At 38.8% G+C, this 27,347-nt stretch overlaps 1 protein-coding gene across 1 annotated transcript; it reads right to left on the bottom strand.

Annotated features, from left to right (window-relative positions):
- Positions 1–2,032: 2,032 nt before the first annotated feature.
- LOC122562585 (transmembrane protein 248-like) lies at positions 2,033–25,679 on the bottom strand. Its single transcript, XM_087999792.1, has 8 exons — positions 25,669–25,679; positions 19,795–19,875; positions 14,841–14,916; positions 12,137–12,449; positions 11,412–11,559; positions 6,328–6,490; positions 4,857–4,994; positions 2,033–4,068 (listed from the first exon to the last, which is right to left on the bottom strand). Exons 1-8 carry the CDS (start codon positions 25,677–25,679, stop codon positions 4,048–4,050), a joined length of 951 nt encoding a protein of 316 aa, XP_087855918.1. The 3' UTR covers positions 2,033–4,047.
- Between the last annotated feature and the right edge of the window lie 1,668 nt (positions 25,680–27,347).

Genomic DNA, 27,347 nt, shown 5'->3' with positions numbered 1-27,347 from the left:
GCTCCTAATAAAATTGATAAAGGAGGGCCAATGAATGGAAGCAGACTCAGACATTTAGAAGGATTGATAAAGTCCCACACAGGAGGCCAGTTAGGAAAATTAAAGCACTTGGGTTAGGAGACAGTGTACTAGTATGGAGTATGGATTGACTAACACAGGAAATAGAGAGTAGGACTAAATGGGTAATTCTCGTGTTGGCAGGCTGTGACTAGGCCGGTACCACAAGGATCATATATTGTGAGCAGCTGGGTCCCAAGTTATGTGAATGATTGATTTGCAGATGATGCAGAGCTAAATAGGAATGTGTGCTGAGAGGATGGCATAAAGTGATTTCAGGAAGATTTGGACAGGCTTAGTGAATGGACAACAACATGGCAGATGGTATATAATGTGGAAAAATGTGAGATTATCCACTTTGGTAGGAGAAACACATGTAGAATATTTCTTAAGTGGTAATAATCTAATAAGTATAGATGTACAAAAGGGCCTACGTATCACTAAGTTACTGAAAGCTAAAAGTGGGGTGCATTAGGTTATTAGGAAGTCTATTGGAAGGTTAGTTTATATTGCAAGAGGATTTGACTACAGGAATAGTGAAAAGTCTTGTTTTAATTGCAAGAGCTCGATTAGACTGCACCTAGAGTACAGTGTGTACTTTGGTCTCCTTACCTCAAGATATAATTGCCATAGAGGGAGTGCAACAAAGGTTCGCCAGACTTGTTCCTGGGATGGCCGGAGAGTCCTAAGATGACAGGTTTTGCAAGCCAAGCCGATGTTTCCTAGTGGTTCAAAGAATAAGAGATGATCTCATTGAAACTTACAAAATACTTAAAGGGATAGACAGGTAAGATGTTTCCCCAGTGCAAGTGACTAGAACCAGGGGGTACAAATTAAAAATAAAGGGGGGGACACTTCAGATGAAAAACAAATTACACTCAGTTATGAATCTTCGCTACCACAGTGGGCTGTGGAGACTCAGTCAGCTTTGGAGAGTCAGTCTTGAGAATGGTTAAGGTAGCAACTGATAAATTTCTGATTACCAGTAGAGTACGGAGTTATGGGGATAGGGTGAGTAAAAAGCATTGAAACTTTGATCAGTCATGATCGCATTAAATGGTGGGGCAGACTCAATGAGCTGAACGGTCTATTCTTGTGTTCTTCTTAGTAATGAACATAAACATACCAATTTGGAGCAGGAGTAGGCCATTTTGTTATTCAATGCTGTCCTCACCGTTTAACAAGACCAAGGCTGATCTAATTTCAATCTCACTGTCTGGTTTATCAATAATTTATTCACCTCTACCTTAAAAATACTGAAAGATTTGACTTCCATTGCTATTACAGGATGAGAATTTTGAAAATGCACACACTCTTGGGGAAAAGAAATTCCCATGTTTCTTAACTGAGTGACCCTTTCCTTTTAAATGGTAACCCCTAGTTCTAGACTCTACCTCAACAACAAACAGCTTAGGCTGCCCAACCTTTCCTTCTGTGACAACTTGCCAATTTCAGGTATTAACTTTGTAAACCTGCTCTGAACCGATTCCAATGTATTTTCACTACTCCTTAATTAAGGACACCACTAAGGTACATAGTACTCCAGATATGGTCCAACCAGTGTGCCTTGTGTAACTGACCCATAACTTTTGTCTTTAATTCCCCTCGCAATAAACATTATTATTATATAAGCTTATCTAATTACTTGCTGTGTACCTGCTTACGTCTTCCAGTGTAGGTCCTCCAAGGCTAACAACAGCACATTGACCTCTTCTGGCAAATTAACCCAATTCTTCTCAAACTGTGGATCAAACCTTCAGACAGTGATTTAATATTTTGGTCACTGCATTCAGCATTATATACAGTCTTATAAAGATTAGGTACATTCCTTCATTAAAAAGAAAATAGTGAACACAATATTTTAGCACAATATCTGGTGATTTGTTTAAATGCACTGCTAACAAAAATTTGAAGAGCTCTTTGTCAGAAGATGTCTATGTTCCAATAAAACCATAGAAAGAGAGAAGAGCAAGTCTCATTTCAAAGACCACATCATTTATTGTTCAGAGAAAATAAAGTAAGAACCATTGTAATCCTCAGTATATAATTATTACTGGTTCACTTTTTAAAAAAATACACACAATTCCACTAAACTGCTAGAATATATTGTCTTTAAGATATGCTTAAAGAGTTAGATTCTAAGACTAGACATGAAACAGCATTAACTGCTCACCAACATTTTAAAGCCAGTTATAAGAAGAAACATCCAATCCCACATATCCCAAAATGAGCCCTTTCAATTTTCAGTAGTGAATCAAAATAAACCCTAGTATAGTCACAAATACATCCAGATATCAGAATAAGATATTCTTAAACCTTTATAAAAGATTATTAAAAATGTAACACAAATAAATTCTGTTTGTGGCAACCTTTGTTGTCTCTCCAATTGTATTTTTTTTCCCACTGCCAATTTGGGAGGTAAAAATATTTACTGGCTGAAAGAATAATTTCAGAAGACAATCAGCACTTTATTCTGAAGCTAAACAATATTTTGATTAAATGGTAAGTGCTTTTGATAAGGCTTTCATTGATGTACCTATAGCCGATTCATCAATAGCATTCTTAAGGATTAAAAGCCTTTATTTCTGAACTTTTACAGTCCTCAATTATCAGAGGTTCTTCCATTGAGTTCTTGGTTATCACATGCCTTTTAGAAACAAATCAACTTTAATATTAGCCTGTAATTTCCCTTCCTTAATAAGATTTACTTTTGTTGACCATTAACCTTTAGAACAAGTACACAAACTGAACCCTAATATCTATGTAGTTTCAATGCTATACAATTACATCAGAATCCACACATTTATGCCAAGAATATTAACCATGACTTGTAGCATTTAGGGGCAACGAAACATTATAAAGTAGGAGGCAAAAATGTTAAAGAATGAAGATATACACGTTAATGTGGTGAAAGAAAAGAACTGACAAGGTGCAAATTCACATCTACAATCAGATCTTAGCGATTGTCTGAAATTTCTTTTATCAGTTCAAACAAATACAAACATAAAAATACAAAACTACCACCGCAAATTTGTTACAAGAAGAAAGGGTCGCACTATGTCTCAACAGTGGCTTAATGTGTCCAACTTCAAATAATCAGTGTGTTTTGAAACTGATTAGGTACCTTTACAAAAATCCTGAAATTTGATGATGTCAGAGCAAAACAAACAAAAGCATTTTGCTTTTAAAAAGATCCTTACTGTATCGATAAATTTGGTGTGCACATGCCATTGTTAACTGCTGGGTTTTTGCACATTTTAGAAATCTCATTCAAATACATTGGGATGTATTTGACCATTAGGACATACATGCATTTTTTTTAAAAAACACCTTCACAGTTTCCTGTCCAAGACCATGACAATTCTGAAAGGACACTAGGAAATTCACAAGAGGTGCAACATGGAGACAAAGAGTCTACAAATCTTCACACACATGGCATGCACACAATGTGGATAATAATCCCATCTGAAACTTTGAACAGAATTTACAAAACATACCATCAAGACATTAAACACTTGTGTTCCTTCATGACAATGGCTTAACAACATTCAAAACATATAGGGCATATTAACAAATTAACAATCATTGTAATGACAGTAAATATTTAATGAAATGTAAACACAAAGTAGCAGAATCTCAGTTTTCAAAACATTTTATAAATAAGTTATTACAATCTAGTTTAAATCAAAATCTTTAAATTTTAAGACACTTTTGAATTGTGGGGAAAAGGAGAGGGGATTAGATAGATTGTACACAATTCAAACGTTTAATGTAGTATTACAACCAGCACAATCACAACCAATGAAATTGTATTAAAGGCAAATCCTATTGGTTTCAAAAAAACTGTTTTAAGGAGAACAGCACAAATTTAATGTGGTCCTTTGGTAACTTCCTTTTGGAAAACTTGCAACGGTATTAAGTTAGAGATATTCCCATCTTCCAAAGTAATCCATACATTTTTACTCTCAACAAATGAGAAGTTGGACTACATCACATTTCTAGAAGATGAGCCTAGAACAAAAACAAAGAAACGTTGTAAATACTTTGAACATCTTGCATATTTTCTCCCTCTCCCAAATACAGCAAATCATCAGGAATGTAGTTCGAATAGTTGTGTCACCCGTCAATTGCAGACATTCTTCATTTTAAAACCTGCACACATAAAGGCAATGCTAACCTCTTCCATCTGCATATTCAGCATGGACAAAGGATTGCAATTGAGTGTAAAGCCCCTACTCATTTACTTTTCCTCATATTTCCAACATACTGACTAAAACAGTTGCGAGATTTGTGAAATGCATGAAAAGCGTTAAAATAATTGGATCTAAGGAATCTCTTTTCTAATTAAAGTCTGCTTATTTATTGGTGAATCATTCTTACTCACTCCAAAGATCATAGATTTGCAAGAAAGAAAACTCAGGATACCCAAAAACCAAAACTGACTGAAAATTTACAAAACACCATGTTCCGTTCTGTTCCATTTTAAATGCTGGTTCAATGATCCTATTGCTGCTCACATTTTCCAAATTAACACAATTTAACACGGAAACTTCCTAGTCTCCATGCTCAGCTCCGTCAAGACGCTGCTATTTCTCGGGTGTTCACTGAAGTCCAAGTTCGTTTTGCCAACATAACACTCACCTCTACTACTGCAATCCTCATTCTGAACAAAAAAAAATTCTTAATTTCTTCCCAATTATATCCACACCACAGATGATGAATATCTTGCATGAAGTCGTAAACTAATAACATCTACTTTAGTGACAAAGGCTTAAGTTTTATCAAATGAGTCTAGTTACCTTGCGTAGGTTCATTGTTTTGTTCCTCTTTTTCTTTCTCATGCCACATGCTACACATAAACAGAAGATAACAAGAGCCAGCAGAAGCAAAATGAAACTGGACTTCAGTAAGTGCTGACTGCAAAGAATACGGTCTTCCTACAGAGAGAAAAGAAAAATCACTTAAAATATAAATGGCAAAGTGAATTAATCAGTCTCCACTCCTTGAAGAACAAAGGAATCAGCCAGTTTAGAAGTAAATCATACAGAGTAGAAGATTGCAGCCTCAGCTAAAATCATTGCAGTGATACAATTTGTTTTAATGCCCCTGGGTTTGAAAGGGGATGGATGCATTTCCATTGTAATTTATGAGAGTGGTCAACTGGGTAAGACTCTGGAGGGCAGCTAGTAATTGGGCAAGTACCTCAACATGAATAATCACCATTCAACAGGAAAGAGGGAAAGAATGGCAAAAGTAGTTTAATAATGAAAGTGTCACTTTCAAAAGCCCTGACACCTGAAATAATTAAAATATATCTGAAATACATTTGATATGATCTACCAAATTTAATGTTTGAATGCCTTTACATTCAAAACTGGAAACATAGCCATGAGTAAACATTGACTCAACAATCAACATTGATTCTGATGAAATTCCACAAGTTGCTGGCAGTATACCAGACAGATGATAATTAGGCTGGGATTTAGTCTAACCCCAAATTTCCCAGGTGGTCTTTTGAGGGAATGTCCTTTACACATCCCTTACAAGGGCATCAAAGGAAAGCATCACAAGGCCCAAAAACACAGGGCATATCTTCATCCTGACTTTGATTTCTTCAGTTGGGCATTCCAGATGTGCCATATGTAAATGATGGCTTGCAGATTACAGGAGCATCTTGCGAAATTAAGTTGAGGCAGAGGTCAAGTCAAGATTACTTTGAAATATTCAGCAAGCCATATTAGCCCACTGATGCCTGGGACCTCTACATCTGTATGTGATAGCTAGAAAAGTGCCCAACTTTCTCGGACACCCTGAAAACTTACTGATTGTACCGTAACTCTCAGCTAATAATCTAAGACATTTTCACTAAATATCTATACATGGATAAATTAATATAGTACAATACATTGAGACATTATTTCAAGATCACTTACAATAAATACATGCCTGTTTAAAAAGAGTTTTATCCATTAGTTTCTTGAGACCTACGTCATTTTCTGACCTGGTTCATGGATCTTAGTTCATAGAAAGTTCTGTAGTAGACTTAAATTTCAGATTTCCCCTCCACACTCTCTATCAGCAAGAACCAGTTGCTAGATTATACTTTGTTCTATTGTCATGACGAATCAGAAATTTGATAGATGAGTCATTTTGGAAAGAAGTGATTGATTTACATACAAAAAAATGTACATGTGTATATTATAACAGATTTTAGCAAAGTGGTATTAACCAAAATAGAGGAAGGTATATGTTTTTATAACTAACTCTTACCTTTGATAGCACAATGGGAAATTTATGTTCAGATTTATCCTGTGCCTTGTAGCACTGAGCAGAAGTGTGACTTTGTGAAGGCGTCTTCTCTGAAATTTTTGCTAGTGTATTTTGATACAATAATGCATCAGTGATATTTTCTAAGTTACAGGAGGGAAGGTATCTGACAGAAACAAAAGACAAAAATGAAAAAAATGTTATCAACAAGGATGAGGTTTACCAAACAAGATACCACATGGCACAAAGCAAAACAGAATGTTAGAGTGATGGCTGAGATCACAAAAAATCCCAAAGAGTACATCATTTAAAAGTGTAGTATTAAATAAGGGTGCAGTATTAATTGTAAGAAAAAAAACTGTTAGCAGTCAGTACATACAGTTTCTATCATTTATATCATCTTTATTATTATAGGCTTTGCCTTTTTTAAAGATGGCAATTACAAAAGTACACAAATACCACCTTAAGTGCACCAGTTATTTTGGGAAGACTCAGTTATTCAATTCAACACTTTACATCATATCAATATGCAATTATATCGTAGTTACAAAATCCCAGTAATCTGTATCATGTTAAAACTAATCAGCACTGATTGCAGCTGTAAAAGGGATTAAAAAAAAGAAAATTAATTTACCTCACCACAAAACACGGATGTTATACACAAGACGGTTGGAGCTGCTGAAGGTAAGCCAGTATGCTAGGAAAGGACTTCAGTTTTTCAAAATGTGTTGGTGCAAATTTATACAGACATTGAATAGCATCAAATTTGAAAATTCTCTCTTTTTGTTGGGGTGATGGAAGAGGGAGATAAACAAGAAGAGGCTGAGAAGTGGCAGATGGAGTTTAATTTAGATAAATGTGAGGTGCTGTATTTTGGGAAAGCAAATCTTAGCAGGACTTATACACTTAATGATAATGTCAGAGGGAGTGTTGCTGAACAAAGAGACCTTGGAGAGCAGGTTCATAGCTCCTTGAAAGTGGAGTTGCAAGTAGATAGGATAGTGAAAGCGGCTTTCCTTTATTGGTCAGAGTGTCGAGTACAGGAGTTGGGAGTTCAGGTTGCAGCTGTACAGGATGTTGGTTAGGCCACTGTTGGAATATTGCTTGCAATCCTGGTGTCCTCCCTATCGGAAAGACGTGTTAAACTTGAAAAGGTTCAGCAAAGATTTACAAGGATTGTTGTGGTTCTGTTCGCCAAGCTGGGAATGTGTGTTGCAGACGTTTCGTCCCCTGTCTAGGTGACATCCTCGGTGCTTGGGAGCCTCCTGTGAAGCGCTTCTGTGATGTTTCCTCCGGCATTTATAGTGGTTTGTATCTGCCGCTTCCGGTTGTCAGTTCCAGCTGTCCGTTGCAGTGCTCGGTATATTGGGTCCAGGTCGATGTGCTTATTGATTGAATCTGTGGATGAGTGCCATGCCTTTAGGAATTCCCTGGCTGTTGTCTGTTTGGCTTGTCCTATAATAGTAGTGTTGTCCCAGTCGAACTCATGTTGCTTGTCATCTGAGTGTGTGGCTATTAAGGATAGCTGGTCGTGTCGTTTTGTGGCTAGTTGGTGTTCATGGATGTGGATAAGTAGCTGTCTTCCTGTTTGTCCTATGTAGTGTTTTGTGCAGTCCTTGCATGGGATTTTGTACACTACATTGGTTTTGCTCATGCTGGGTATCAGGTCCTTCGTTCTGATGAGTTGTTGTCTGAGAGTGGCTGTTGGTTTGTGTGCTATGAGTTCTAGTGGTCGCAGTAGTCTGGCTGTCAGTTCGGAAATGCTCTTGATGTATGGTAGAGTGGCTAGTCCTTTGGGTTGCGGCATGTCCTTGTTCCGTCGTCTTTCCCTTAGGCATCTGTTGATGCAATTGCGCGGGTATCCGTTTTTGGCAAATACATTGTAGAGGTGTTCTTCTTCCTCTTTTTGCAGTTCTGGTGTACTGCAGTGTGGTGTGGCCCTTTTGAACAGTGTCTTGATGCAACTTCTTTTGTGTATGTTGGGGTGGTTGCTTTCGCAGTTCAGGACTTGGTCTGTGTGTGTGGCTTTCCTGTATACCTTTGTGGTGAATTCTCCATTAGCCACGAAACGACATGACAAACTATCCTTAGTAGCCACACACGCAGATGACAAGCAACATGAGTTCGACTGGGACAACATTACTATTATAGGACAAGCCAAATAGAGAACAGCCAGGGAATTCCTAGAGGCATGGCACTCATTCACAGATTCAATCAATAAGCTCATCGACCTAGACCATCGACCTGGACCCAATATACCGAGCACTGCAACGGACAGCTCGAACTGACAACCGGAAGCGGCAGAGACAAACCACTATAAATGCCGGAGGAAACATCACAGAAATGCTTCACAGGAGGCTCCCAAACACGGAGGATGTCACCAAGACAGGGGACGAAACGTCTGCAACACAAATTTCCAGCTCGGCGAACAGAACCACAACAACGAGCACCCGAGCTACAAATCTTCTCACAAACTTTGAATTTACAAGGATATTGCCAGGGTTGGAGGTATGAGCAATAGGGAGAGATTGAATAGGCTAGGGCTGTTTTCCCTGGAGCGTCGGAGGCTGCGGGGTGACCTTATAGAGGTTTACAAAATCATGAGGGGCATGGATAGGATAAATAGACAAAGTCTTTTCCCTGGGGTGGGGAAGTCCAGAACTAGAGGGCATAAGTTTAGAGTGAGAGGAGAAAGATATAAAAGAGACCTAACGGGCAAGATTTTCATGCAGAGGGTGGTACATGTATTGAATGAGCTGCCAGAGGAAGTGGTGGAGGCTAGTACAATTGCAACATTTAAGAGGCATCTGGATGGGTATATGAATAGGAAGGGTTTGGAGGGATATGGACCAGGTGCTGGCAGGTGGGGCTAGATTGGAATATCTGATCGGCATGGACGGGTTGGACCAAAGAGTTTGTTTCCGTGCTGTACATCTCTATGACTCTAAGAGAGAAAGAGGGAGGGAGCAGGTCAAGGACCATGTCTGCACTAGATTCAATTTCCCTCAGAGACAATGAGTTGGCTGAATGACATGGCAAATTCAATTTTAATCCCTTTGATCATGATATTCCCCATGAAAACAACATCAATTGATGACATGGCTGTAATGACAAGGAGAGAGAATGGGGTTTGGGAGAGATTATGGTAATGCTGCCATACAGTCAGTCATTCAGTGTGTTTGATATTACAGCTGCAGAGCAATATCCTGATATAAGCTGGAGTTGCATGCACTAAGAATAGTGAGCTAATTTTTGCTTCCATACTGTCAGAAAAATAGTGGTCCTGGCAAGAATTACAGAGTGTTTTACTGAAAACAAACAGGAATGGAGAAAAAGTGCAGAAATCTACAACTCGAAAAGGATTAGGGATAGTTGTGCATGAAACACGGAAAGCTAGTATACAGGTGCAGCAGGTAATCAGGAAGGCTATTGGAATGTTGGCTCTTATTTCAAGAGAGTTGGAGTAGAAGAGTAGGGAAGTCTAATTGCAACTGTACAAGGTGTTTGTGAGAACACATCTGGAGTAATGTGAGCCATTTGGTCTCTTTATTTAAGGAAAGATATAATTTCATTGTGGGCAGTTCGGACGAAGTTTAATGGATTGATTCCTGGTATGGGCAAATTATCTTATGAGCAAAGGCTGAACTGGTTGGGACTCTCATTGGAATTCAGAAGAATGAGAGGTGATATAATTGAAATGTAATATTCTTAAGGGACTTAACAGAGTAAATGCTGAGAGGATGCTTCCTCTCGCGGGAGTGTCTAGGACCAGAGGGCATAGTCTCAGAATTAAGGGGTGCCAATTTAAGACTGAGATGAGGAATAATTTCTTCTCTCAGAGGGTTGAGGCACTTTGGAACTCTGATACAAACAGCTGTGGAGGCAGAGTCCTTGTGTATATGTAAGGCTGAAATAGACAGGATGTAAAGTGGAATCGGGACCATGGAAGTGCGGAGTGTCAGATCAGCCATTATCTAATAGAATAGTGGAGCTGGCTGGAGGGGCTGAACAGCCTACTTCTGTTCCTATTTCTTATCATCAAAATTTCAGTGCCCTTTTAATATATAAACGATTATTTTTTAAAAAGTTTATTTGAGACAGATTACAAAATAAAGTTTGACAGTGTCTCCATGGCTTAATTTTTTCATTGGTTATAGAGGTTCATTTCAAATGTAGATTGCTGTTTGAGAAGCATAGTAACATAAACCTGCCTGAAATAAGCAGTGGTGGCTGCACTGCAGTTCTCTCTCGAGGCAAGACATCCGATAAGCAGGACAAAATAACTTGAGTTTTGTACTCCAAAGCAACAATTCAATCTTTGGTCCAGGTGCTTTCACAAATAAACAGTGAGATACACCAGAAGTAATTGATTCAGCCTAAGGAATGAACCTGCAGCACCAATCATGTACTGACGAGAAAGAATGGGGCTTTGTGGACAGCAGATAGTAGGAATTCCTGCACTGCATTTAGGAGCAAGGGTATAAAGTTTAACTAAATTTATGGTGAGAACCCTACAGTGCAATTTACAGTTACACTGAATCCTGTAGGGGCAGAATAGGTTCATTATCATGAAATGCAAGTCACTTTGGCAAGATGGTTGAAAGTCCAATAATACAACTTCAGTGCCTTCATCTAATCACCCATAGTCAGTCCTATTTGCACATTTTTCAGAGATAGCATTATAATAATGGAAACCTGGTTAAATATGTAGCAGGTCTATTTGCAACAAAATGTTCATCAATAATGGATTATACAGTATTTCTAAAGGGTCATGCAGATGCTGGAAAGTCAGAGTCAATAAAGTATAGAGCTGACTACAGCACAGCAGGTCAAGCAGGATCAGAGGAGCAGGGGAGTTGTTGTTTTAGGTGGGGACCTTTCATTAGGACCTAACACAAGTTTGTATTCATGCTTCCCTGCCCTTCACTTTTTGTTACTACAAGTTGCTCATCTTTTTAGTGCATTAGTTCAATAAAGTATAACATAAGGTTTCTGAGTAAAGAGTAGGAATCTTCAAATTTCTGACTCAACCAAAAAGCAAACATAAAAAAAACAGGCAGACTTCTCTTAGGTCACTTTTCACTGACCTTGCCTGGGGAAGCACATGTGCGGGTGCAGATATTGTGATGCACGTAAAGGGATTCATATTATTTGAGGAGTTTATTTGCGAAAGGTTATGTTCAGGTGGCCATGGCGACACCAGCATGATATTAATAACCTCCTTTGCTTTAGAATCTGAAACAGAAAGAAGTTGGCAGTAAACAAGCAGTCTAAAATAATGTCAATAACTTCTAATTAAAAAGTGCTTAAAACTTTGTAAGTGAAGGGTTGAACACAGTAAACAGATCAGGGAGTTTAGTTACCATACGGTCATATTTTCTAGCCATTTTTGGTTTTTTTACGCAAAACTGGATAGAAGATCCATAATTTACAAAACTTAGATTTAAGAGAACAAACGTAAATTGGTAAAATTTAGAGTTAACACAAAAATTAATTAGGGTAGGGAGGAGATTGTGTACAGAGGAAGCAATTGTAACCTACTACTTGTATTGCAGTGGGCTCTCTATAAAGTTATATTCTATTTACAATGGAGACTGATCCAAAGTAGGGAGCCATTAAAAATTATCAAAAGCTTTGACAAAGAGAAATGTGCGTTTATCATAGTTTTAATCTGTTTCTGTAGCCAACAACCTGATATTTTCTAACAATTAAAATAATGCAGAAGCACAAAATTATAGTTGGTATTTCCACTTTTAAACTTGCCCTAGGTGGTCAGTTCAGAAAAGACTGCCACTGTACATTTCACACTTACCTTCCAGGCCCAGCAGGTTTCCATCTACCACAGCATGGAGACGAGTTATGTCACTAGAAAATCTTTTTAATGGTACATTTGAATCAAAGGTGATTGGCAGTAGTAGAGAGACACTCTCTGATAAGTCTCGAGTAAAAGCAATCGTGGTTACAGGTTGCCTTGTTGTTGTATGGACTAAAGGATCTGGGTCTGGTCTTCTCCTTATAGAACCCCGTCCAAAAGATAGAGGTTCTGTGCGAGTCTGCCACAGGCTTTCATTTTCAGGCAGACAGAATTCTAGTTTACTGAGAGATAGCAGAACTGTATTCCATGCCTACATCAAAAAATAAGAAATATATTTACTTAGAACTTCTCATTTAAAAAATTACTGCTTCTCACCAACATCAAATCTTAAGCTTTTTCCTCCCTCAACTTCTCAACATACTGAGTGAAGTTCTGATTTGATTCTTCAGCCTTGATGAATCACTCATAGGGCAATTGTTTATGCCAATTGAGGCAAATGTTGTCCCAAAATTAACTAAGTTTTCATGACCAAAATTGTGTCTACCATATGTGAACAACACAGGCACGTCAATAGATAGCAGTGGGAACATGATCAAGAATGCAAATCCTAGATGATTTCTCTCCCATTCCACTAAACAATAGTGTTGAATGTTTCAGGCTTCTTCACCGAGTTATAGGATATTGATTCCAACTAGCTGCAGTGCTACAGTTGATCTAACCTTCATCTTCCCTAGAACATTAAGTTTCAGCTCCCTATTCTCATCATTATCCTGTTACCCTGCATTTTTACGTTGCATGCTATGGTCTCAATTGCAAGGGCCTTAGTTAACAAGATTGCTAGCCATCACCACTGTAGATCGCATGTGAAGCATGGTAAGAAGGACTGGCTCACAGAGGACTGTCAACTCCGATTAAGCCGTGGGTGGCACGGTGGCACAGTGGTTAGCACTGCTGCCTCACAGCGCCAGAGACCCGGGTTCAATTCCCGCCTCAGGTGACTGACTGTGTGGAGTTTGCACGTTCTCCCCGTGTCAGCGTGGGTTTCCTCCGGGTGCTCCGGTTTCCTCCCACAGTCCAAAGATGTGCAGGTTAGGTGAATTGGCCACGCTAAATTGCCCGTAGTGTTAGGTAAGGGGTAAATGTAGGGGTATGGGTGGGTTGCGCTTCGGCGGGGTGGTGTGGACTTGTTGGGCCGAAGGGCCTGTTTCCACACTGTAAATAATCTAATCTAATCTAATCTAAGCCATACTCCAGCACAAATCAGTGGTCTCTAGTAGTGAAGAAAGTAGCAAGGGCATAGGGGGAGACAAAAGATAAATAGTAGATCAGGAAGTGGTCCCTGACTCCATTTTCTGAAGGCACAATTCTTTTTTTGTGTATAGCTATGTTGCACCATCAGTCCTCCCACAACTTATCAAGACATTCCTCTTCATGTTTTGAATAAACAGCAAGTATCACAAAGATTTTCATGAAGAGCAGCAGAGCCAACTCCAATCCTGTCCTCATTCAACATCGATGTGGAAATTTGTTTTTATTAAGAACACTGGATAGCACTTAGAAATTGGAATCAGGCTAATTTATCCAAGATAAATTCAACTTATGCTTTTCAATTTATGTATCTTTTAAATTCTCAGGATGTCTCAAAATGCTTCACAGGCATGAAAAATACTACACAAGAGCAAATTTTGTGAAATACAATGAATCACTTTTTTCAGCATAGGACATTTTTTGAAAACTTATTCATGGATATAGGCATTATTGGCTAGGCCACCATTTACTGGCCATCCAGCAGGTCAGCGTCAACCACATTCGGGTCTGAAGTCACATGTATGCTGGATCAGGATGGCTTTTTTTCTTTCCCTAAAGGATATCAGTGAGTTGATGGGGTTTTACAACAAACAACACAGTTGCCATTAAGCAGATTTTTATTAAATTCAAATTTCACCATCTGACGGGATGGGATTCAAACTCATGTGCTCAAAACATGAGCCTTGGGCCCAGAATACTATTATAGTGGACATTACTGCTCTGTCATTATCTGTTCTATCAACAAAACTGCAGTTGTGTATCAAAGCAAGAATCCACAAACAACACTGGGATAGTCTATTCCTGATGGTGCTAAGACATAAATGCTGGCAGAGCAAATATAGTCATTAAGTCATTATGGTAAGGGAGGCCCTGCTCATCATTGAATCTTTCACATCCACCTGACAGAGCACACAAGTCTCTATCTAAACATCCTATCTGGAAGTTGGAAGGGGCAGAAGAGATTACACATTTAAGTTAGTGTTGGGGAAGTAATTCAAGACTATGAGATACAACTACCACCTTGGCTGACATATGGAGGCCAATTGTAATTGCAGTCTTGTCATCATAGCTCAGATGAACTAATTTAACACAGACCAGGGAATCGCCTTCAGAAATAAAACTTTAGTAACTTCTACTAGTAGCATACAGGACACAGATTCTAACAAATATGAGTTATGTCAATTGCAACAATACAGTTCCCAAAATATCCAACTGCAGGTGCAAGTGCAAGAAGAAAACTGATTATGTACCTCAACAATTTTACATTCTCATTTACTCCATGAACTCCATGTAGACAGAGGGAAAAAAATAGGCCATGGAGCTCTGCTTCACTAGTTATAAGCAGCATATAACAATCATATAATAAGAAAATTTGTTTCATCTTTGCAAGTACCTTAGGCACATCAGGATTGGAGACTTCATGTGACTGGATGTAGATCCCAAGACTGAAGAAAGCGATGCCTAAAGAGCTGATGCTCAAAATAAATAAAATCATTGGTGGTCGTTGGAGAACAAAATACTTCACATTTTCCAACAGATGCCATGTTACCATGATGACAGCTGATTACAAATGGATTGAAAACAGTTTAAATACATGGAACAAAATGAGTCAATGCTGGTGACATCTAAATATATATAATAGAATTTATGTAAAAAAGGAGTGAGTCTTCTCTCATTCATTTGCTAAATGGTGTTCAAGTTCATAGCAGTGCTCACCAAACTAAACAAATTATCTAATGTCAAAGACTGTAAGCATTCTGGAGCTGGCAGAATGTGAAATTCATCATCTGATTAATTTTGCTTTTGGTGGAGTGTCTAATTTGGGCTTAGGTCACCTCTCATTGGCACTGCAGTGATTGGAATGACAACCATAGCCTGGCTTCCCACCACTCTCAGCACAATCTGTTCAAATTCAGTGAACTGCATCAATACTCTGCCCATGAAGTAAAACTCAATTCTCTCACTGTGCCCAATCCTCTCACTATGCTGACTCTGTTTTGATGTTTTGTGGTTCTTTTGCTATATCAGCAAGTTATTCAACCATGTTTGGAAAAATCACAGATGTTTCTGCTATCTCGATAAAATGTCAATGCACCTGTACTTAACAGAAAAGGTCAGAACAGAGTCCAACATAGGTCCTTTGCTTGACTTTACTCCAGTGTTTGGGAGAAAGCATAACATATTTCAACATTCTGGGATATTTTAATATATAAAAAAAGAGATATGTTAAAAGAATGACATTTAGGCAGATGCCAATGTTTGAAGAGGTCAAGACTCTTACAATACTAAAGATTAGCTGATGTATCTGGCAGACAACATAGCGTGCTAATTTCAGTCAGCTATTGTAAAAAAAGCTCCCAAATCGGGCAACACCACACTTCTCAGCTTGTGCTGCAGTGTTTGATTGGAGAGGGGCAGTGATGGTGCTGCGACTGTAAATAGAATCAAAGAAGTATTGCTTAATTGATCAGTTCCTTTTCTTTTTTGTGATTTTCTCAGTCACAGCTACAACCTCAGCTGTAGAATGATTGAAGGAAAATAACCCAACCACAAACAGATCTCATCAGACCAACTTCCCTGTAACTAATATAACCGTTATACCCACTGCACCTGGGTCAGTGCTGTTTGGTCTGAAGCACAGATAGCCTTCCATTGACTAGAAAACTAGTCTGTGTACTTCTCTGTTAAAGCAGAAGCATTTCCATAGAAAAAATACGACATTGATCAAATCTGAAAAGTACAATATCAACTTATACTTGGTTGCTTTGCATGCTACTAGAAACAGCAATTATACATTATCCTGATCCTAAAATGTGTACAACATCTAATCCAACCAGCATTTCTGATATTCAGCTCCACTATTATAATTCCTACTGTTAAACAATTCAAACTTCCACATTTATGTTCTTTTACTTCAATTTTACCACACATCAAGTGTACGGAAGGATCTTTAAACAATTATTTAACCTATATTTAAACAAAAAGGTGCTTACCAGCATGCCTTTACAAACTGCTCCAAATTAATCACCTTTACTTCTTCAAAGTCCTTGAATCTGTTATCACCTGCTAAATCCATGCATATATTTCTTAGAATTGCTTCAATCACATTTCTGTCTCTTCCACAGTATCAAAACTGCTCTTATAAAAGTCACAAAAGACATTCACTATGTTAACAAAGGTAAACTATCCTCTCCCAGCCTTCTCAAACTGTCTGCAGGCTTTGACACAATTGACCACAACATTTTCCTCGGAATGTCTCTCTTCAATCATCCAGCTGGGGGAGACTGTACTCATTTGATTCCATTACTTTCTAGCTGATCATAGCTAGACTACCTTTTCTATATTTTTTGTGAGTTGCTAAACCTTTACCTCTAATGTTTGCTAACAACTTCCCATTTCACATCTTTATGGTGTAACATTACTAGAAAGGCAACATGCAGAGTGATTGCACCCAGCTCTTTGTCACCACCTCATGTACAGTGATGATTGTTATAGTTCAAATGATAACTATTTAAACAGAACTCAAGTCCACATTTTAATTTCAGTTAACCACACCCTACAAAACTCACCACTGATTACTAGGTAATATTTACATATTTATACTGCAAGCTCAAACTCAATTAACATGTCCATCAATTGTTCCCTCATTCCACTGGAACTCAGACATTCTTGCAGACCATATTAGATGATAACAGATTCCCTTTTTTCTTTTTTGAATAAAAAAAATCTAAAATGACAATATGTCATATTCCCTTTACTATACAAAGCAAAAAGTCCTAAGCATCCTTTTCCCAGCATATCCAGCAACTTAAAACTTACTGCTTTCTTTGTAAAACAATCAGAAAGTACCCATTTCAATTTGTAATCACTCCATTGTCTACCATCTATTTTAAAACTGCAATATCGATTGTCAGTCTTTAATCATTCACATGTTTTGATTCTTTGTGTTATCCCTTAGTGACTCAATGACAACATCCCACTCAATGGGTATTGCTGCAAAATCCCTTTTTAGAATTTCTTCCAATATTTTTACTATGAAACAATGTGAATCACCAAGGGTTAACATACTTTTTAATACTCTTGCAATCTTTTTAGCTTCCTAAGCTAAAGGACAACATTTATCTCCCTTTCGTGCAAATATTATCAATCCACTTGCACTCCAGTACCCTGAGAGATATGGACAAGAAGAATCACAAAAAACAAGTTTCATGTTCATAGCATCTTTCAATGAAAATTTTGAAATACGTTAGCTTTGTTTTTAATTTTTTCAATGTTATCGCTGCTTAAATTGGGATTTTTCAGTCATACTCAACTCTAATACCTGTAATTCAAAACTGGCAGCTGATATTCTTTGGGTGCCCAGCCAATTCAGCTGTCTAATTACTTTCACAATTTCTCTATTTGAAGCCACACACAAAATTGGTACTGCATCAGTGTTTTTTTCAATGCTACTGAGTCAAAATCCCAGAATCCTCTCCTTAACAGCACTATGGGGACACCTACAGCCAGACTTCAGCAGTTCACCACTACCTTTCAAGAGCAATTAATGCTAGTTCCAGCTAGCGATGCCCACATTCCATGAATGAATAAAACAAACTTCTTTCCAGCAGCACTCATTACAAAAAATATTTACATTCTTGGGTGACGAAGTCAACTTTACCTGCACCTCTGGTTCTCTCTTTCTCACACAATACAAAGTCCTGTTTTTCAATGAAAAAGATGATAAAAATAGGGAGGTCTTGCTATTAGATCACAAGTAGAATATTCTGAGCTGGCACTGGAGGCAGTCCAGAGAAGATTCACTAGGCTGATACTGGGCCTGGAAGGATTTTCTTAAGAAGAAAAGTAGGATGTGCTTGAACTCAATGGAATATTGAAGAGGGTGTGACCTTATTGAAGCATACAAGATTCTTTTTTTTACAGCTGCTGCAGGATGGAAGGCAGCGGTGGTTTCCCCCAGGTTAGTGCAAGGATGTGGCAGGGTGGTGTGGGGCTTGGGCTCAGGGACCCCCGGGCCAGGAGCAGGCGTTGAAGCCACAGGGGTTTCTGTAACGGGGCGGGGGTTGGGTGTGGGGTCAGTGGGTGCAGCATGGCTGGGATCAGGTAAGGGTTTGGGGGTCAGGGTTCCCGCAACAGGGCGACGCTGGCACGGCCGCAGGGGCATTGACGTGCCAGAGTGGGGCAGGTCGTGGGTCTGTTGTGGGGGAAGGTGACAGGGTGGTCTCCACGTGGGCAGGCTTGGCGCATTGGGTCTTTTTTACCACCTTCTGTCGGCCGGACGCTCACCTCCCTCCCTGCCAGAGGCTGAGGCATTGGAAGCCTCTGGCTTAGCCCCCGCTGCCGGGGCTTGTGGTGCTGACTTTGGGGGAGGGGGAGTGGGTGCAGCGGCGCCATCCTCAGCCATTGGTGTGGGCTGGGCAGCCTTCTGGGTGGGGCAGTTTTTTCTTATGTGCCCCACCCCGCAGCACAGGTGGCACCGCACGCCGTCCGCCGTCCACAAGACACGGTAAGAAAATTACTTGGGTCTCTGCATTAACAATCTAGTGATAGTACCACTAGGCCATTGCCTTCCTAAGGCATACAAGATTCTTAGGGGACTTGACACGATAGATATTGAGAGATTGCATCCAATTTTCGAATCATAGGGGGTAATCTCAGAGTAGGGATTTATCCATTTAAACAGATTAGGAGGAATTGCTTTTCTCAAAGGGTAGTAAACCTGTGGAATTCTTTACTGCAGGAGGCTGGGTTTTAACTATATTCAAGATCTAGATGGATTTTTAATCAGTAAGAGAAGGAAAGGTTCTGGGGAAAAGCCAGGAAAGTGAATCTGAAGGTTATGAGATTGGCTATGATCTCATTATATGCAGGAGCAAACTCAATGGGTCGAGCAATGTACTTCAGTTCCTGTGTTTTATGATTCTAAATTTATATAAGCAATGATAGAAATATAGGCTTATGGCCTTAATTGCTCTCAGAACTCAGATGTTATAGTTTGCGTTATAGAATGTACTCAGAGGTTAAACTTTTGATGAACTTCCTGAGAATTTGAACACAGCTGCTGCAGTCTGTTGAGGTAGTTATAATTACGCAGCAAAATGATAGTGAAAGACATAGACTAAAAATCTTCCTTAATTCATTTGCAATTTCGGTGCTAATTTGGAAGGTGCTAATTGAACCCAGATGTTTCTTGGCGAAAAGAGGAGAAAACCTAACAAAAAGTGGTTTCTAAATCATTGTTGGTGCTTCCCACTCCAATCCATCTCTCCATTAACAAGTAAGCCCTTGAGTGCCAGGAATGAGCAAAAATAAACATTAACATTTTGCAATATTAGCAATGAACTAACCTGATGATATCAAAGTTTGATTTCCTGATCAATAAAACTTTTGCATGTTTTGCCACTAGTTTTATCTTAAGTTCGGTACCTCTTCAAAGATTGCAAAATCTTCACAAAGGAGATGTTAACAGTCAAGTATCATTGCTCTGGCAAGAAAATAATCATTGAAGAAAAGTCACAAAGGTAAAGTGCATCAGTGACAATAAAATACTATGCCAATTCCAAAGTGCTAAAAACTCAAAGAACAGAGACTTTGTCCTCGTGCTTTATGACATTGTTTAGCCTTCATTAGATTTCCATCTTTAGTCATTTTTAATTCATCAAATGCTGATTCATAATAAATTAACTTGCAGTAATGACATAGAAACAGTAGGCCATTCAGCCTCTCAAGCCTATTCCATGATTCAATTAGATCATGGCTGGTGTGTGGCCCAACTCTACATATCTGCCTTTGGCCTATATCCCTAATACCTTTGCTTAAGAAGAAACTGTATCTCAGATTGAAAATGAGCAATTGATCCAGCATCAACTGCCATTTGTGGAATAGAGGTCCAAACATATTCGACCCTTTATAAATAAAAACGCTTCTTAAATGTTTTCCTGAATAGTCTGATGCTAATTCTCAGGCTATGAAACTTAGTTCTAGCATTTCTAACCAATGTAAAGAGTTTATCTTTATCTACCCTGTCTTTTCCTGTTGAAGACTTTGATCAGATCACCACTTATCCTTCTAAATTCTGGAGAACACAGGTCTGAAGTGTACAGTCTCCCCTCACAACTTAACCCTGAAATCCAGGTTGGACATCACTATTGGTAACTCCAGAGATAAAGTTAATTGTGTCAGAATAGGGTGATGATACAAAGCAATGCAAATTACAGAATATAAAATGACTCTCTTGGGCAAATAGAACACATAGATGCAACCACTGTAAATGTTGTTGTTACCTCAATGAAGTCTTTCAAACTGCTTAATTTTTTTTTTCATTGACATTTGCTGAAATAAAAGCATTAAAATGTTGGAACTTTTCTTCTAGGTGTGCAAAGGTAATTTTAGCAATATCTCGTTCTGCTTTAGCTTTCAGTTTTCTTTTGTTTTTCAAGCATCGGAATGGGGGAAAATATGATTTTTTTATATTAGGTTTGGGGACATGGTACAATCATCAGTTCTTGATGCTCTGGAGTTACACAAAACACAGGCAATTCAAAATAAACAGGGAAACATTTAATTTAGGGCATCAACTAGGAATTAGGAGTTTTCATCAGCTCCACAGAAAAGTGGTCACAAATTGGCATCAGCAGCAGGTGATATAATTTTTAATATAAAAATTGTTTTAAATCATAAGATGTAGTTACAATGGATCTTCCATAATTGTTTTTGGCATTTATAGTGCTAAAGATGTACTGCTAAAAAAAGATCTATGAAATAATGTAAACCTAATTTCTGTTATGAAAGATATATTATTAAAGCTTCTTGAGCTTCATTTATTTCAATAGAACTGCTGAGATAAGACACATCTTCACAAGAAGAATCAGAGCTGCATTCCGCTGAGCAACTCTTATATATCTCGTAGCAGTCATCTTTCAGACAGCCACAAATAAAGGCATTAGAGTGTATTGCTCCATTTATCCCCCTGCAATCTATTATGCTTGTAGCTGCACTGCAATATGTTTCCCTTTCATAAAATTGTTAGGGTACAAACTTTATTTTAATGAGACATATTACAGCACATTTCTTGCAGAATACCCAGACCCCAGTTCATGTAAATCTCTGTATTGAAATCTTAATTTTAGTTCTAATTTCATGAGATGCAAAAGAAAGAGGATGCACATTCTTTTGCTAGAGATCTTGGGACAAACAAAGCCACTAGATATAGCTCAACATTAAATGACACTAACATGACCTCTGTGGGTCACTTATGGCCAAGTCCTGATCTAGATCATAACTGGGATTTTGAGTTGCTATCCTGCTGTGTCTTTAAGACTATTAATCAAAACAAGTAAATGCAGCTAAGTTGTCTCTAATTCAAATACTGTTTTACAGCTGTAACAAAATGTGATACGTTGGAATTAGGTATACATTTTTAAGATATTTGGCATCTAGTTTACAACTACATATTAAATTTGTTTCCATGTACAGTATGAAATTCATGATAAGGAGATGCTAAAGCATTACCTAACCCAGTCTCTCATTCCTATCCTTAAACCTATCCAACAACACTGGGTTTGCTCAAAAGCCTGAATTGGTCAATATCAAAATTAGCCCCAAGCTATTTTTTCCCAATTCTCTGGGGGGAAACATGTAAATATTGGCTACATATGACTTCATTTCTAAGCTGTAAGTTCTAGCATCAGTTTGAAAATAACCAAAATTCAATGACTCCTATTTCAGTGGTGAACAGATTATACTAAAAGTATTGTACAGGAACAAATCAATCTTGACAACTAGCTTCTTAAAAAGACATGACCTGTATGGATATATAAAAATACTTCTTCAGAACAAAAATAAACAGAAGAGGAAAATGAAGATGAAGCCTCTTCAGGTTCCTTTATTTTTAAAAAATTCAAAAACAGACTTCAGTTGCATGTCATAAATAACAAAAACCATATTAGAAATGTACCATATTGAACTAAGATCTTGCAAAAATGCATTTACACAGAAGAAGAAAACACTCACTTAACATCAGTTGTTATTATTGGATAACAAGTTATACAAGCTTTCAGAATCTGCAGTCAACTGGAATATACCAGCTGTTGTCTCTAACATCCCCCTCCGATCCCCTACCTTAGTGCAAGGTACAGTACACAATACAAATACTCACGGGAATGAAACTGCTTTTGAACACAGTAAATGTATTAAATTATGAATATCATAGAATCCCTATAGTGTAGAAAGAGGCCAATTGGCCCACCAAGTCTGTACTAACCCTCCAAAGAATATTCTACCTAGACTCAGCTGCTTACCCTATCCCCTCCACCCCACCTGCACCATGGCTGACTCACTCAGTCTGCACGCCCTAGACACTACGGACAATTTACCACGGCCAATCCACCTAACCTGCACATTTTTGGACTGTGGGAGGAAACTGAACCATCCGGCAGAAATCTGTGCAGACACAAGGAGAACATGCAAACTCCACACAGAGAGTCACCAAAGGGTGAAATCAAACCCAGGTTCCTGGCACTGTGAGGCAGCAGTGCTAACCATTGCATCACCCTCAAATATAGTTATATGCATGATTAAAGATTCATTGACTGGAAAAATGGCAGCTACTGATTATCTTTAATTTCTTGCAAATTACTCAAAGACCTATAGTGTCTAGAAGTTCAAAAACCCAAGATAACTTACGGCTTGTTCAGATTTAGCTGTTCTCATAGAGATGTACAGCATGGAAACAGACCCTTTGGTCGAACTCATCCATGCCGACCAGATATCCTAAACTGATCTAGTCCCATTTGCCAGCATTTGGCCCATATCCTTCTAACCCTTCCCTTTTCATATACCTAATCAAATGCCTTTTAAATGCTGTAATTGTACCAGCCTCCACCACTTCTCAAACCCTCTAAATCTTTCCTGAACCCTTTTAAAGTTTCACAACATCCTTCCTACAGCAGGGAGACTAAAACTGAACACAGTATTCAGAAAGTGGCCTAACCAATGCCTGTACCTGCAACATGATCTCCAACTCCTACACAACAATGCACTCTCAGTGAGCAAGGGTTGCAAAGCCAGTCAGATATGTTACTAGGACCCCCAGTTACTTTATCAACCTGTTGAACATATTGCATCACACCTCCCAGGCAGGTAGGACTTGAACCTGGACCTTCTGGCCTCTGAGATAGGCATATGCCACTGCACAGTAAAACCCCACTATTTTGACACCAATTGAGGAGATGATTGCCATGTTTCCATAACAACTCTTGAATTTTGAATACAAAAGAAATATCATTTTTGCTGCAACTCCATTGCAGACTTAGGAGATCTGTTTTTGTTTGCATGCATAGAGGAACCTCGATTATCCGAACAACATGGAGGGGGGGGGCAGTATTTTGTTTGGATAATCAAATGTCAGATAACACAGTTTAGCTAAACATTGAGATCCTGCGATCTTGCTGGATAATCCAAAATTCGGATAATCGAATGCCAGATAATTGAGTTTCCTCTGTATGCAATAATGGATCCAGACACACCAGGTTTGGAATCTTGAGTTTTTTGAGTCAGACTTCAACTGACCTCCACATTCAGTTTCAGAAATGTGATCAACTTCATTGTACATGATGTCACCATGTAATTTATTTTGTACCATGCTTTTTTATAAAAATCTGCAGATGCTGAAATCAAAAGTAGACAAGCAGGGGGCTAGAAGAGCACAGCAAGCCAGGCAGCATCTGTAAGTGAAGAAGTCCGACATTTTGGGTATAACCCTGTTTCAGGAATTGGGGTGGAAGAACGGTTATACCCAAAACACCAGGCTTCTCCACCCCTTGATGCTGCCTGGCTTGCTGTGCTCTTCTAGCCTTCTGCTTGCCTACATTTTAAAATCGTAAGCAAATTATTCATTGAGTGCCTATATTGTCCTATCTTGGACACATTTTGAATAGCCTTTCTATCTCTTTTGCTGACCACCACAAAAAAATCACTTCACAGTTCTCAATTTAGCAGAAAGGATCATTTGTGGACTTCAACATTAATGTCTGAGCATAAGTAGTACTGTCAAATGTTATTATGGTTCCTCCTCCAATATTCTCACCACCACAGCTCATCCTCAAGACCCAGGTCAGTGTTTCTAAAGTGTTCATTCTTCACATGAATTCCTGGACAGTGAATGCCAATGAACTGGTCCACTGCTGACAACCATAACTAGGCCAGCTTATTTGACGTCCACTTGTGTACATGCATGTCACAGCAGGATTATTGGTGAATGATCCAACACTGAAATTTGTTGACATCCTTCTAAATAAGGAGACCAGAAATGTACACATTATTCTTGATGCATTCTCATCTGTACAACTGTAGCTTTTGGGAAATTACTTCTGGTTGATTAACCTGACTCCTGATCATATAACAGAAAACGTAGTAGGCTCTTGTGGTGCAGTGATAGCATCCCTACCTTTGGACCAAGAAGCCTAGGTTCAAGTCTCACCTGCTCTAAAGGAGTGTAAGAACATTGATGAAAAGGTTGACTAGAAAACACATATAAGAGCAGGTCTGAATTTTTTTTTAAGTTACTACCAGATATAGCAAATTTTACATATTTTATTCTGCTCTGACTAAATTACATTCAAATGAACAGGAATATCAAGGTCTTTCAGCCCCTTTGAGCTTACACTATTATTTAAAGATGTCATAGCTGATCAGATTGTGATCTCAACTTCACTTTCCATGTACCACAATACCCTTTGACTTAGATGTTGTCAAGCATCTATCTCTGCCTTAAAAATATTCAATGATCCTTTGAAGAGAGTTCCAAAGATTTATGACCCTCAGAAATATTTCCTCATCTTTCACAGGCAACCCCTTCTTCCTAAACTGTGCTCCTTAGCTTTATTTTCTCCCACTTCATCCTGTCAGCATTCACTCTGTCAAATCCCTTCAGGATTGTATTTTACAATAAGATCATCTCCCATCCTTCAAAACCTCAATGTAGGGGCCCGTTTTATCAAACTTTTCCTTAAGCTAACCCTATATCCCAAGTAACAGTTGAGTGAACTTTTTCTTAACTGTCTCTAATTTGTTGACATTCTTCTAAATAAGGAGACCAGAAGCGTACACACTATTCCTGATGTGCTCTTCTCTGTGCAACTGTAGCTAAAGATCCCTAACTTTATAGCTCATTTCCCTTGTAATAAATTATAACATTCCATTTGGTCACCTTTATCACTTACCGTACCTGCATTCTAACAATCTATGATTCATGCACCAGATCACCCAGAGGCCTCTACACCTCTGAGGTCTGCAATCTCTCTCCTTTTAAATAATACATTTTCCACTGTTCCTTCTAAAGTGGACAAGTTCACATTTCTGACAAGACACTCCATTTGTCAATTTTTTGCCAACTCTTTTAACCTATGTCCCTCTGTAGATTGTTGTCCATTTCACAACTTACTTTCCTACCTATCATGTATCATTGTGGAAAAGGTAGGTAGCCCATAACTGTATTATCACTGAACTAGTAATCAAGAGACAAGGATAATTTTCCTCTGGGCACGGACTCTAACGGCATCTACCCAGCAATGTGGAAAATTGCTTATATCCCACGGACAAAAATCAGGACAAATCCAGTGCAGCCAACAAGTCTACTTTCTGTCATCAAACAGATGGAAGGTGTCACTAACAGTGCTATCAAGTGGCACTTATGTAACAATAATCTGCTCATTGATGCTCAATTTGGGCTCCACCAGATTCACTCAGCTCCTGACTTCATTGCAGCCTAGGCCCAAACATGGAAAAAGGAGCTGCTCTTGAAAGGAAAAGTTTAGCCACTGCCCCTGATGTCAAGGCAGCATTTGACCATCTATGGCATTAAGAGAATCCTAACAAAATTACAGTTAATGAGAAGCTGGGGGAAATCTTGCACTATTTGGTATTGCACCTAACACGAAGGAAGAGGCTCGTGGTTGATAGAGGTCAATCATCTCAGCTACAGGCCATCACTGCAGGGGTTCCTCAGGGTAAAGTCCCAGACTCAATCATTTTTAACTACTTTATCACATATACTCCAAAAGGTTAGGGGTGGGGATGTTCACTGACGATTAGTGTTCAGAACCATTGTAAATTCTCAGATACAGAAGCAGGCCATGTTCAAAGGAAAGGAGACCCAGATATCATACAGACAGGGGCTGATAACTTGCAGTATCATTCACACACCAGTAGGACAGTGATCATCTTCAACAAGACAGAATCCAACAACCATTACTTAAAGTTCAATGCCAATACCATCACTGAATCCCTTACAAACAACTTCACTAGGGTTACTATTGACCAGAAACTGAACTGAACGTCAAATAAATACTGCAGTTGCAAAAGCAGGTTGCAGGCTGAGAATTCTGCAGCAGCTATCTGACTTCACTCCTCAAAGCTTCCATCCACAAAGCACAGGTCAAGAACATGATGGGGTCAGGAGTGTGATGGAATACTCTCTACTTGGCTGGATTAGTGCAGCTCCAACAACACAAGAAGCCTGATTCCATCTCAAACAAAGCATTGTGCTAAAGTGGAACACCATCAATATTTATTTGCTCTACTGAATCATAACGCAGCAGTATGCACCATCCACAAGATGCACTGCAAACTTACAACTCCTTATACAGCACTTTCTAAACCGACAATCTCTATCACCTACATCAAGGGCAGCAGACAAGCAAGAACAGTGCCATCTCCAAGTTCACCGCCATGTTATTCACTATTTTAACTTGGAAATAACTATATTGTCATTAATTCACAATTGTTGGGACAAAATCCTGTAACTCTTTCCCAAACAACATGGCTAGTATACCTACAGCACATGGGCTGCATCAGTTCAAGGCAACAACTCAGCACTACACTCTGAAATGCCCAAATAATT

This window comes from Chiloscyllium plagiosum, unplaced genomic scaffold (genome assembly GCF_037043375.1).
Source record: "Chiloscyllium plagiosum isolate Xiang-an unplaced genomic scaffold, Cpla_swu_hap1 HiC_scaffold_24, whole genome shotgun sequence".
Lineage (NCBI taxonomy): Eukaryota > Metazoa > Chordata > Chondrichthyes > Orectolobiformes > Hemiscylliidae > Chiloscyllium > Chiloscyllium plagiosum.
Note: the sequence above shows the minus strand (reverse complement) of the source record. Positions and strands in the feature narration are given on the sequence as shown.